General features: G+C 30.9%; 1 protein-coding gene across 30 annotated transcripts; it reads left to right on the forward strand.

Moving 5' to 3' along the window:
* The first annotated feature begins 1,200 nt into the window (after positions 1-1,200).
* Positions 1,201-4,239, forward strand: LOC108338701 (mediator of RNA polymerase II transcription subunit 12-like). 30 transcript variants are annotated; one of them, XR_008250514.1, is made up of 8 exons: positions 1,201-1,342; positions 1,428-1,479; positions 1,587-1,921; positions 2,000-2,059; positions 2,167-2,196; positions 2,577-2,660; positions 3,387-3,603; positions 3,987-4,239. XR_008250514.1 is itself a non-coding variant. In XM_052880371.1 (7 exons), the coding sequence occupies exons 3-7, from the start codon at positions 1,654-1,656 to the stop codon at positions 4,015-4,017; spliced, it is 387 nt and encodes a 128-aa protein (XP_052736331.1). In that variant the 5' UTR covers positions 1,205-1,342; positions 1,428-1,479; positions 1,587-1,653; the 3' UTR covers positions 4,018-4,239. The 30 variants fall into 30 exon arrangements, 3 of the variants coding, with proteins under 3 accessions (XP_052736331.1, XP_052736332.1, XP_052736333.1); XR_008250504.1 differs by having other exon boundaries at positions 1,202-1,342; positions 2,164-2,196; positions 2,773-3,603; XR_008250506.1 differs by having other exon boundaries at positions 1,202-1,342; positions 2,164-2,196; positions 2,619-2,660; positions 2,773-3,603.
* Positions 4,240-13,012: the final 8,773 nt, after the last annotated feature.

The raw sequence follows: 13,012 nt of genomic DNA on the forward strand, positions 1-13,012 counted from the left end.
TTTATTTATATTTCTTTTATTATTATATGTGTATGGAAATTATTTTATTATTTATTTATTTTTTTTTATATTTATTTTGTCATGAATTTATTTGTGCAAATTAAACAGGAGAGCTTCGAATTGGGTTGAAAGTTGAAAATGCATTTAATTTTTCAGCAAGTTTTCATTGAGCTTGTTCAAATTTAGCTCATAATAAATAATAAAATCTCAAGTCTTCAAGCAGATTTTTGCTAACCTAATTTTGCAACTTAATAATTTACGCAGTAAACTCAAGCTGGATCTATAATTCGTGGAAGACATAAAATTTATACATTGGAAAGTGATTTTGGAAGTAATTAAATTAATTAAGTTTATCATTATTGCATTTATAGCACATGTAACAACACCCTCAAGAAGGCTCTGTGAATATTATATATTATAAAAATTAGTTTTATTGAAGAACTAGTTGATTAATTACTGAAGTGATTTAAGAATAAGCATGTTTATTTATTACCTACACCATATAAAGCCTCCTTAGCATTTGACTATAATAACTGCTTAATAACTCATACCCAATTAACTTTAAAAGCATAGTAAATGAGTGAGTCCAAATAACCCTATTTTTGGACATGGATTAACTCAGTTGAATGTCTACTTCTATAAACTTGACAAACTTCTTTAATTCATTGGAGTTTGCAAAATTTCACACGCAAAATGCTTAACTTTCAAATCCAAACTAAAATGCATCCTTAAAAGAAGCCGAAAATGGGGGCACTTTTAAAAGTTGTGTAAATAACCCACCATGTAACAGCTGCATGTTCTAAACTGTGAGGCCTAGTTTAGTTGGATCAATGTTAGCATGCTCAAGTTACTATTCCTCTTGTTAAAGTCTCACAAAATTACTAAGTGAGTTTATGTCTAACACAATTTTATAAAATCATTTTGAAAATTAGAATTTGTATTTATACACTATAAATTTGATCATATAATGTGGGATCCTCAACTTATTTTCACACATCAAGAAATGAACTACTTGAGTGTGAAATTAAATACTTAAAGATAATTCAATCGAAGCCTAATTATGAGTGTCATAACAATCCTATGACACTACAAAAAAAATATATTTTAATAGGGGTTATTTTTCGGTGGTTTTCGTAATCTCAAATAATTCCAGCGGATAATAAGCAAAACCGTGCCTAACATTTATTTATTTATTTTTAAATAATTTTTCGGGCTAATCAGTAAATATTTTCTATTAACCCTAGTTTCCTTCCCGTTTCTGCTTTCCGTCTCTGTGCTCTCATTTTTGTTCATCTTCAAGGTATGGAACTCTTTGGGCCTTGATCTCACTTTCGCAATCAAGGTAATTAAACTTGTAAACAAATCTGTTACTTTCTCCTCACTTTGTCTCACTTTCTCACCGATTAAATTTTTCAAATCCACCTCAGTTCAATAGGTAGGGTTTTCTACCGATTCGTCTTCGCTCATCTTCGTCTAGAGGTTTGTATCATTTAAAAAGCTTCGTAACTTTGATTTCTTCATTTCATTGACTAATTCATCTTTTCTACCATTTAAATTATTCTCTTCCACCAATCCTTCGAACCCAGGGTTCGTAGTTCGTTTCCCCTTCTTCCGCGGCTTCCTCTATTCGCCCACTCGATTTTCACCAGATTCATGGTTTCTCACCAATCTGCCATGACCTGGGGTCATCAGAGCCTAGGTTAGGCGCGTTCGTTTGAGCTAAGTGTTTTTCTTAACTTTTCTGTTGTAAATTTGACTTTCAGAATTTTGTTGCATTGAGCTAAGTTTGTATTCATGGAGCTAATTTGATCTTTGTTCTTCTCCCTTTTTAATTTTAAAGGATTATAGGAACATAAATCTTTAATCAGAATGTAGCATGGATCTTGCTCTGAACTACTTTGTTTTATTTTATTTTTGCAATGTAAGAAGTTATTGGCTTTTCAATTTTTTTATCATAATTTTCTGGTCAGTTCTAATTTCTTAAATTGACGCACTTCAGATCCTAAGGCAATTGCAGCAGGAGACAGCCTCTATGCGTGGAAGTCAAATGTTGATGCAGGTGTCTCTAATTATTTCATTCTTATGCAATTTTTGTTAAATTGTTTAGTAATAGAGTGGTTAATGTTGATTTTATGGTTGTGTATTATATCTTCACTATTCAAGCAGGGTTTCTACTGCACATTTGGTTCTATGAAAGTGAGTAACATTATTGTACCATTTATTCATTATTTGTTTCTATAGATGTTGTACACAATTAATTTATTGTTCTGATGATGAACATGATTAACCTACATCTCGTAACTGTGAAATAAATCAAATTTAACAATTTTTGTTGAAGACTAAGGGGCTTCTTATGTAGGGGCACATAGTGGTCTTTGAATGTTAACTTTGTGCTACTAGTGTTTTGATATCCTGTCTGAGATCAAGCTTAAATTTGTGAAATTTGATGGGGGCAAATAAAGAATTGTGCTAGAAAGAATGTACATCAGTCTCACTTGTTTTCTATCTTGTCTGTCATGTTTCACTTTGTAATTTCACTTGATTAGCAAGAAGTAAAGTGTTGGCAATGCTTTTAGGTGTCCTCTGATCAGGCACAGCTGTTTGCAATGCTTGTGCAGATTCTTGGAGAAGAACGGTGTATTGAAGTTGGCGTTTATACAGTATGCCCTTCATTCTTTATACACCTTGCACTAGTTTTATTCATGTTACATAGTAGAGGACGTCACTTCTTAAAATTTTTAAGAAGTGGTAATGGCAGTGGGTTCTCCTCAGGTTACTTTTAAATGAACAAGCCCTCATTGAAAAAGTGGAGAATCATGATGTGCCCTTGTATGATGCTATAAAGTTTTCCTCACCTAGTCCTGAGAAGGCTGCTAGTGCTTCTGAGAATGAGAACAATTTTATTCAAATACTTCTCACTAGGTTACTGGTTAGACCTGATGCTGCACCCCTTTTTGCAGAATTGATTCATCTCTTTGGTAGGTCACTAGAGGATTCAATGTTGTTGCAAGCTAAATGGTTCCTTGGAGGCTAGGATGTCCTCTTTGGCCGGAAGGCCATTAGACAAAGGTTGCATAACATTGCTGTTAATAAAAAACTTTCTCTTAAGACCCAATTTTGGGAACCTTGGGGTTGGTGTAGGCCGACTACTGATTCATTGACTATAGAAGGGGATAACAAGAAGTTTGACAACACCTCTCTTGAAGGAGAAGTTGTTGAAGAGGGAACATATTTGAAAAGGTGCCAGCAGCAAGTGATTGAGAGGGCTCTTACCGAGTTGCTTCTTCCTTCCATAGATCAAAGCTCTGATGAAGCTCGCAATTCTTTTGCAACTGACTTGGTAAAACAATTGAGTTATATTGAGACACACATAATTGCTATTACAGGTGGAAGTAAACCATTGGGAAGTGCTCCTGCTGGAGTTGAAGGTCAGCCAAATAAAGTAAATAACCGCAAAAATTTGAGAACTGGAAGTGCTGCATTATCTAGACGACCAATAGTGGCAACAAATTCTTCTCCACCATCTCCTGCAGCCCTACGAGCTTCTATGTCATTACAATTGCAGTTGCTCCTGAGATTTCTTCCTACTCTTTGCACTGACAGGTAAGAAAGACTAGATATTGAAATGTCCAATTGGTTTTCATTACAGGATTCTTGTTGAACTTGTTAATGTGAAATAAATTCTATGGTTTTTTGTTCTTGAAATTGAGGAAACAATGGAGAAAATTGCAGCAATTTTCAGGTTCAAAAAATATGGTTCTCAATAAAAATGTACTTTATTAATTAATTATATTTTTATGACAACATTATCTCAACAAATTTAATAATACGCTAACACATTTTATATGTTTTTTATTACTGAGTGGGCTTGTTCCTTTCCATCTAGGAATTCCCTAACAAGCATGAATAATGGAAAATTAATGTTCCTACTTTTTCTTGTATTGAATTTGAACCTCAAAATAAGTTTAAAATGTGTTTTGTTGCAGTAACTGGAAAATTGTGGCCAAAGTTGTATGAAATCAAGGTTAGTCCTATAACGACACCCATTGATGAAGGAACCATTGAGGAACTTTGCTTGCCAGATATCCACCACAAGGAGCTCAAACTCAATAGACAATATTTGCTAAGCCAAATTAAAAGGAAGACCTTAAGTTGATTGAGGACTTTAAAATTGGCTTTGGAATAAATGTAAGATACAAGATATTTTGACATTAAATATAATTGTATGTTTATCTTTTATTTATTATTATATTAAATGTTGTTTTTTCAATTTATTTTAAAAAATTGGGTTTTGTCCTATATTAAATATATATTTATTTTATCTATGCATTTTATGAAAAGTAATGTAAAATATAATTCCAATAAAATTGTAGGTTGAGTTTATTATGAAACAAACCAAGTTTCACAGTAAATTATAAGATAATCTTCATGTGATATTTGTTGGAGATGATGTTTTATGTGATTTTTATAAAGTGAAGAATGTAGGGAGAAAATTAGTATATATTTAATATTTTATTTTATTTTTAATAATAGATTTTCATAAATCTCTTATTAGCTTGATTATTTAAACATTATTACTTTTTTATATTTCTAAAAATTGTTTTTTTTGTACATTTTTTTCTTACTTTTTGTACCTTTATTATATTATTCTGAAATTAGGAGTAAAAGTAAACTAAGGTATTGAAGAAAAGGAGAAGAGAGGAAAACCCAATTTGTATTATTAAATTGTGATGAAAACTAATACAAAAGAGAATAAGAGATACACTATATTTAGATAACTAAAGAATGATAAAACGCAATACAGAATATTTTATATATAATATTCAATAAAATTAATTTTATCATAATTTAATTTATTACAATAAAAAATTAAAAAAAAATTGTATCGTTTTCCGGCGGTATTGGAAAAAACCCCAATTAGTTCTAGGGGTTTTGAAAAACCGTAATTATTTCCGGCGGTTTTGAGAAACCTTGGCTATTTCCGGCGGTTTTGAAAAACTCCTGCTAATATCGGCGGTTTTGAAAAACCCCCGTTAATACTAGCGGTTTTTAAAAAATCGCCGGTAATTTTTTAGCGACGCCTGCGATTTTTCCAACTGCGGGTAACGCATTTTTCGGGGATTAAAACCGCGGCAATGAAAAAAAAAACCCCGAAAAAATTATAAATTTTTGTAGTGTGAATGCTAATAGAATAGGCTCTGATACCATCTTAGTTAATGAGTATATGTATAATTCAACTTTACAAAATTGACTTTTACGATGAAGTTTGCAACATCTAAATATAACATATTTACACTACTAACTAAAATGTTTTAAATTAGGTATTAAGAAATAACAAATACATAAGCATATAATATGTATTTACACTCCTCCTTGAAACTCGGTAAATTTCTTAGAATATATAATTTTTTCAACACATGAAGGATCTATACAATACAAAAAATATATACTTATACAATACTATCACTTATTCAACACTCTCACTACCTACACCATATAAAGCCTCCGTAGCATTTGACTATAATAACCGCTTAATAACTCATACCCAATTAACTTTAAAAGCATAGTAAATGAGTGAGTGCAAATAACCCTATTTTTGGGCATGGATTAACTTAGTTGAATGTCTACTTCTATAAACTTGACAAACTTCTTTAATTCATTGGAGTTTGCAACATTTCACACGCAAAATGCTTAACTTTCAAATCCAAACTGAAATGCATCCTTAAATGAAGCCGAAAATGGGGGCACTTTTAAAAGTTGTGTAAATAACCCATCATGTAACAGCTGCATGTTCTGAATTGTGAGGCCTAGTTTAGTTGGATCAATGTTAGCATGCTCAAGTTACTATTCCTCTTGTTAAAGTCTCACAAAATTACTAAGTGAGTTTATGTCTAACACAACTTTATAAAATCATTTTGAAAATTAGGATTTGTATTTATACACTATAAATTTGATCATATAATGTGGGATCTTCAACATATTTTCTCACATCAATAAATGAACAACTTGGGTGTGAAATTAAATACTTATAGATAATTCAATCGAAGCCTAATTATGAGTGTCATAACAATCCTATGAATGCTAATAGAATAGGCTCTGATACCATCTTAGTTAATGAGTATATGCATAATTCAACTTTACAAAATTGACTTTTACGATAAAGTTTGCAACATCTAAATTTAGCATATTTAATCTACTAACTAAAATGTTTTAAATTAGGTATTAAGAAATAACAAATACATAAGCATATAATATGTATTTACACTCCTCCTTGAAACTCGGTAAATTTCTTAGAATATATAATTTTTTCAACAAATGAAGGATCTATACAATACAAAAAATATATACTTATACAATACTATCACTTATTCAACACTCTCACTACCTACACCATATAAAGCCTCCCTAGCATTTGACTTTAATAACCGCTTAATAACTCATACCCAATTAACTTTAAAAGCATAGTAAATGACTGAGTCCAAATAACCCTATTTTTGGGCATGGATTAACTCAGTTGAATGTCTACTTCTATAAACTTGACAAACTTCTTTAATTCCTTGGAGTTTGCAAAATTTCACACGCAAAATGCTTAACTTTCAAATCCAAACTGAAATGCATCCTTAAAAGAAGCCAAAAATGGAGGCACTTTTAAAAGTTGTGTAAATAACCCACCATGTAACAGCTGCATGTTCTGAATTGTGAGGCCTAGTTTAGTTGGATCAATGTTAGCATGCTCAAGTTACTATTCCTCTTGTTAAACTCTCAAAAAATTACTAGGTGAGTTTATGTCTAACACAACTTTATAAAATCATTTTGAAAATTAAGATTTGTATTTATACACTATAAATTTGATCATATAATGTGGGATCTTCAACATATTTTCTCAGATCAATAAATGAACAACTTGGGTGTGAAATTAAATACTTATAGATAATTCAATCGAAGCCTAATTATGAGTGTCATAACAATCCTATGAATGCTAATAGAATAGGCTCTGATACCATCTTAGTTAATGAGTATATGCATAATTCAACTTTACAAAATTGACTTTTACGATAAAGTTTGCAACATCTAAATTTAGCATATTTACACTACTAACTAAAATGTTTTAAATTAGGTATTAAGAAATAACAAATACATAAGCATATAATATGTATTTACACTCCTCCTTGAAACTCGGTAAATTTCTTAGAATATATAATTTTTTCAACAAATGAAGGATCTATACAATACAAAAAATATTTACTTATACAATACTATCACTTATTCAACACTCTCACTACCTACACCATATAAAGCCTCCCTAGCATTTGACTTTAATAACCGCTTAATAACTCATACCCAGTTAACTTTAAAAGCATAGTAAATGACTGAGTCCAAATAACCCTATTTTTGGGCATGGATTAACTCAGTTGAAGGTCTACTTCTATAAACTTGACAACCTTCTTTAATTCATTAGAGTTTGCAAAATTTCACACGCAAAATGCTTAACTTTCAAATCTAAACTGAAATGCATCCTTAAATGAAGCCGAAAATGGGGCACTTTTAAAAGTTGTGTAAGTAACCCACCATGTAACAGCTGCATGTTCTGAATTGTGAGGCCTAGTTTAGTTGGATCAATGTTAGCATGCTCAAGTTACTATTCCTCTTGTTAAAGTCTCACAAAATTACTAAGTAAGTTTATGTCTAACACAACTTTATAAAATCATTTTGAAAATTAGGATTTGTATTTATACACTATAAATTTGATCATATAATGTGGGATCTTCAACATATTTTCTCACATCAAGAAATGAACAACTTGGGTGTGAAATTAAATACTTATAGATAATTCAATCGAAGCATAATTATGAGTGTTATAACAATCCTATGAATGCTAATAGAATAGGCTCTGATACCATCTTAGTTAATGAGTATATGCATAATTCAACTTTACAAAATTGATTTTTACGATGAAGTTTGCAATATCTAAATTTAGCATATTTACACTACTAACTAAAATATTTTAAATTAGGTATTAAGAAATAACAACTACATAAGCATATAATATGTATTTACACTCCTCCTTGAAACTCGATAAATTTCTTAGAATATATAATTTTTTCAACAAATGAAGGATCTATACAATACAAAAAATATATACTTATACAATGCTATCACTTATTCAACACTCTCACTACCTACACCATATAAAGCCTCCCTAGCATTTGACTGTAATAACCGCTTAATAACTCATACCCAATTAACTTTAAAAGCATAGTAAATGACTGAGTCCAAATAACCCTATTTTTGGGCATGGATTAACTCAGTTGAAGGTCTACTTCTATAAACTTGACAAACTTCTTTATTTCATTGGAGTTTGCAAAATTTCACACGCAAAATGCTTAACTTTCAAATCCAAACTGAAATGCATCCTTAAAAGAAGCCAAAAATGGAGGCACTTTTAAAAGTTGTGTAAATAACCCACCATGTAACAGCTGCATGTTCTGAATTGTGAGGCCTAGTTTAGTTGGATCAATGTTAGCATGCTCAAGTTACTATTCCTCTTGTTAAACTCTCACAAAATTACTAGGTGAGTTTATGTCTAACACAACTTTATAAAATCATTTTGAAAATTAAGATTTGTATTTATACACTATAAATTTGATCATATAATGTGGGATCTTCAACATATTTTCTCAGATCATGAAATGAACAACTTGGGTGTGAAATTAAATAGTTATAGATAATTCAATCGATGCCTAATTATGAGTGTCATAACAATCCTATGAATGCTAATAGAATAGGTTCTGATACCATCTTAGTTAATGAGTATATGCATAATTCAACTTTACAAAATTGACTTTTACGATGAAGTTTGCAACATCTAAATTTAGCATATTTACACTACTAACTAAAATATTATAAATTATGTATTAAGAAATAACAAATACATAAGCATATAATATGTATTTACATTCCTCCTTGAAACTCGGTAAATTTCTTATATATAATTTTTTCAACAAATGAAGGATCTATACAATACAAAAAATATATACTTATACAATACTATCACTTATTCAACACTCTCACTACCTCTCAACCCTCTTATTTACACTACCATTTGCTCACGTATAACATACGATCATCACAAGCGGATAAACTACAAAATAACATAGAAGATAGGATAAGCTAGTGTAATTAAATCATACTATTATTCCTAAATACTAATTAAAAGTAAATCATACATATTGTCACAATTCACAGATCACATTCAATAACTAAAGTCTAAAGAATATCACAACTACAAAAGCCCCTATGCCTCTTTCATACACCATCATACATTTGAGACGACCTCCAAAAAACTTAGTGTATTGAGTAGAATCTAAGACTATGAATGTAACACCCTAATATTTTAAGGGTATTACTGATAGTAGAGACTAAATTAATTTGATATATTCTATAAACAATCAAACTTTATTTCAATTCTCCCAAAGTACAATACCAAACTTACAAACTTCAAACAATATAGTCTTCACCACTTAACATAAATTCGAAATTTCAACTTATAAGTTTTACACAACATAATTTTTCCAATACAAATTTATTCTTTTTACAAAATATCCCTGAAAGTTTTTCCTCGCATCTCTCTCATCTCTAAGCTTTTTCAACCGCATCTGCAACATTATCTATTCACATATAACATGAGTTATATGATCATAGCACAAACAAATAAGGGTAAGCCAACCATATCATATAATTCATTAAACTTGTAATAAAAATATTTCAATCATGTATTTCTACAATTTATAAAATATCATTATCCCGATGTCATTAATTCATCATTATCAAAATCATCTTCCTTATTTTCATAAACCTTACAAGTGTACCATGCTTACTAACGAAGCCTTATGGTCAGACCACTCTCTACCTGCTTCCCTAAGACTCACCTGTATACTATGTCTTACTTTCTGAAGCCTTACGGTCAGACCTCTCTCTGCCTGCTTCTATAAAACTTATGAACCATATATTTATGTCAAAGCCTTATGGTCAGACCACTTTCTGCCTGCTTTCATAAACCTCAGGTGTTACTTTGCTCATATCAAGCTCTCATGGTATAAACCGAACATACTACTCCCCGTAGTAAACATCATTTCATAAGCAATGATTTCTTATATCCAGTCCAACATTTCATCAAATCAACATTTCATACCCTCTTATCCACTCCAACATTTCATCAAATCAACAATTCATAACCTCTTATCCACATAACTCAATCATGTTCATTCTCTAATCATAATTTGACAATAACCTATTTTGGTGTCAATAAATTAAACATATTGCCAGATATCATACTTCATATTATAAACTCATTTTGACCATAACGAGTATAACTCAACATATTTTCACCAATCACAGATCATAGATCAGCCAAAACACTTCAACATATCTTAGCAACTACATATTAAAGTCTGGGCTCAATGTAACGATAAATGAAATATATATGAAGTTTTTACCATGATAACTTTATGCATCTATAATCAACTTGTTTTATTTTATTTTCATCCTAGTAGAGATCTTTCTTTACCCCAATTGGTCACCGGAGAGGACCCAGATGTCTGAACGCATCAAACTCACCTTCGACGCCAGCACATATGACTAGTCACAACTGACTGGACCAGGCCAGGGCTGCTCTATGATCAGGGATGTGCCAACTCAGGTTTTTAAGGTTCCTCTATCCTACCAACAAAGGGAGGCCCTCAATAATTAGCAATTTATTTATTTAAATTATCTACTTTGTTCTCTTATGCTCTAAATCTAAAATGCCTAATTTTAATATTTTTACTTCCTCTCACAACAACCTCAAATAGTATATGTACATCTATTTAATACCCATATACAAGCTATTACAGAACCCTTACTCCAGACCTTCCAACAAGATCAATTTCAGCCAACAAACTCATTCATAATAGAATTCATACAAGATAATTATAAACAATAATAAAATATTACTATAAATGGTCATAGAAGAATACAATATTTGACAATCATAAAAATAATCTTAATATAAAAATTCATGGGGAAACAAGAAGTTGAATCTGGCAGAGCCGGTTAGACAACTTCTAATCCATCCAAAAATACAATATAATTAAATAACAAGAACAATACATGTATGGGGAAATAAGAAGTTGAATCTGGCAGAGCCGGTTAGACAACTTCTAATCCTTCCAAAAATGCAATAAAATAAATAAGTAAAGCAATAAATAGTTTGGGGAAACAAGAAGTTGAATCTGGCAGAGCCGGTTAGACAACTTCTAATCCTTCCAAAAATGCAATAAAATAAATAAGTAAAGCAATAAAAAGTTTGGGGAAACAAGAAATTGAATCTGGCAGAGCCAGTTAGACAATTTCTAATCCTTCCAAAATACAATAAAAATAAATAAGGAAAACAATAAAATGTTTGGGGAAACAAGAAATTGAATCTGGCAGAGCCGGTTAGACAATTTCTAATCCTTCCAAAATACAAAAATGAACAACTAATAACATACAAATGGCATAACATAATCAACATCACATTTTACAACTATCACACTTGGATATCAACACAAAAGCATACTCTCATTTAAAATTTAAGATCATACAGAAACAAAATACTCCATCTTCAAGATTTAAGATCAGACAAAAGCAAAATATAGCATATTCAAGACTCAAGATAATTCAAAAGGAAATACTCAAAGTTAGCTCCCCTTACCTCTATTACAGACTTAATCTCCTCGCTCTCTGAAAACTTCCAGAATATCCCCTTTGCAATTAGAAATTCTTCCAACTCTCTTCTCTCAAAAATTTTCTAAGTTCTTTGGTGTAAATTTTCAGCCTCCCCCCCTTGGCTATTTATAGCAAAAAAATTTACTATTCATTTTTTACTATTCATTTTAACTATTCATTTTTTTATTCATTTTACTATTACAAAAATAATTTTTTATTTGCAATTTGATGAATTCTGATCTCAAAGCTACGTGGAACACTTATCCTTTCCAAAAATATTGTTTTTTTACTATTCATTTTTTACTATTCACAATTTACTATTCACTTTTTTTTCTTTTTTATCTAGTATCTAACTTACAAATATTTTCAAGGATCTTACAATGAACATGTCATATTCACCCTTGCTACTCAAGGGTTATAACTATCTCATGATAAGGTCACATCTCGTAATAAAGAGTATTAAAGGGTAATCACCCATATGTAATATTTGATATTCGTTGTCAAATCTATCAATGAGGACTTTCTTCAACTCTCACTCTAAGTATTTTCCTTTACATGGGTCTAATACTTAGTAGGGTTAAGATAGTATCACTTCAAACTTTGATGTCAATACACTCCACACATAATCAACTATAGTAGTATTCTCACCTTAGGAATCATTACCCTCTCATTTCACATATCAAACCAAAGTACAATTAATTCAAAATACATACAACATGAACACCTTCCATACTTTTTTCTTTTCACATATAATTCATCCATTTTTAGCTAATACACATGAAAGCGATAAAATAAGTTTGCATACATAAAACAGGGCAACATATAACAAATATTTCTCAACGTTTAGTGTCAGAAACACTTGGAACCCTTGGACTTAAACTCCTAAGAGGCGCCCAACGGTAAGTCCCCAACGACAAAACCCTCTGATGCTCTCTATGAAGGGAGTGCTTAAAGCTCATAACATGGTGTCCAATGCACTAGACCACTAAAGCTCACCATCTAGGGAAAGCGCATCGGTTTTGGAGTGGAGCCTGACATTACCTCCACTTTAGCTCATTAACTTTGGATTTTAAGTTAGCATCCAACGATACAACCATGTTTCCTAATGTTGCATCAGAAGACAAATTCTTGATTTCTCTATACTAGGTTGTCCAATCAAGATGATTTCATCTTTCCTTTCGTGTAAAACATCATATTATGGTTTAAAATTTATCATCAATCAAAGTAAATTGAATATCCTATAATAAAATCTATATCACAAATTCAT

The sequence above is a fragment of the Vigna angularis genome, chromosome 7 (genome assembly GCF_016808095.1).
Source record: "Vigna angularis cultivar LongXiaoDou No.4 chromosome 7, ASM1680809v1, whole genome shotgun sequence".
In the NCBI taxonomy this organism is placed as follows: domain Eukaryota; kingdom Viridiplantae; phylum Streptophyta; class Magnoliopsida; order Fabales; family Fabaceae; genus Vigna; species Vigna angularis.

Coding starts and splice junctions, on each gene's coding strand:
- LOC108338701 (XM_052880371.1), top strand. CDS start 1,654: ATGGTTTCTCACCAATCTGCCATGACCTGGGGTCATCAGAGCCTAG. Junction 2,060..2,163: donor GAAGTCAAATGTTGATGCAG/GTGTCTCTAATT, acceptor TCACTATTCAAG/CAGGGTTTCTACTGCACATT. Junction 3,604..3,986: donor CCTACTCTTTGCACTGACAG/GTAAGAAAGACT, acceptor GTTTTGTTGCAG/TAACTGGAAAATTGTGGCCA.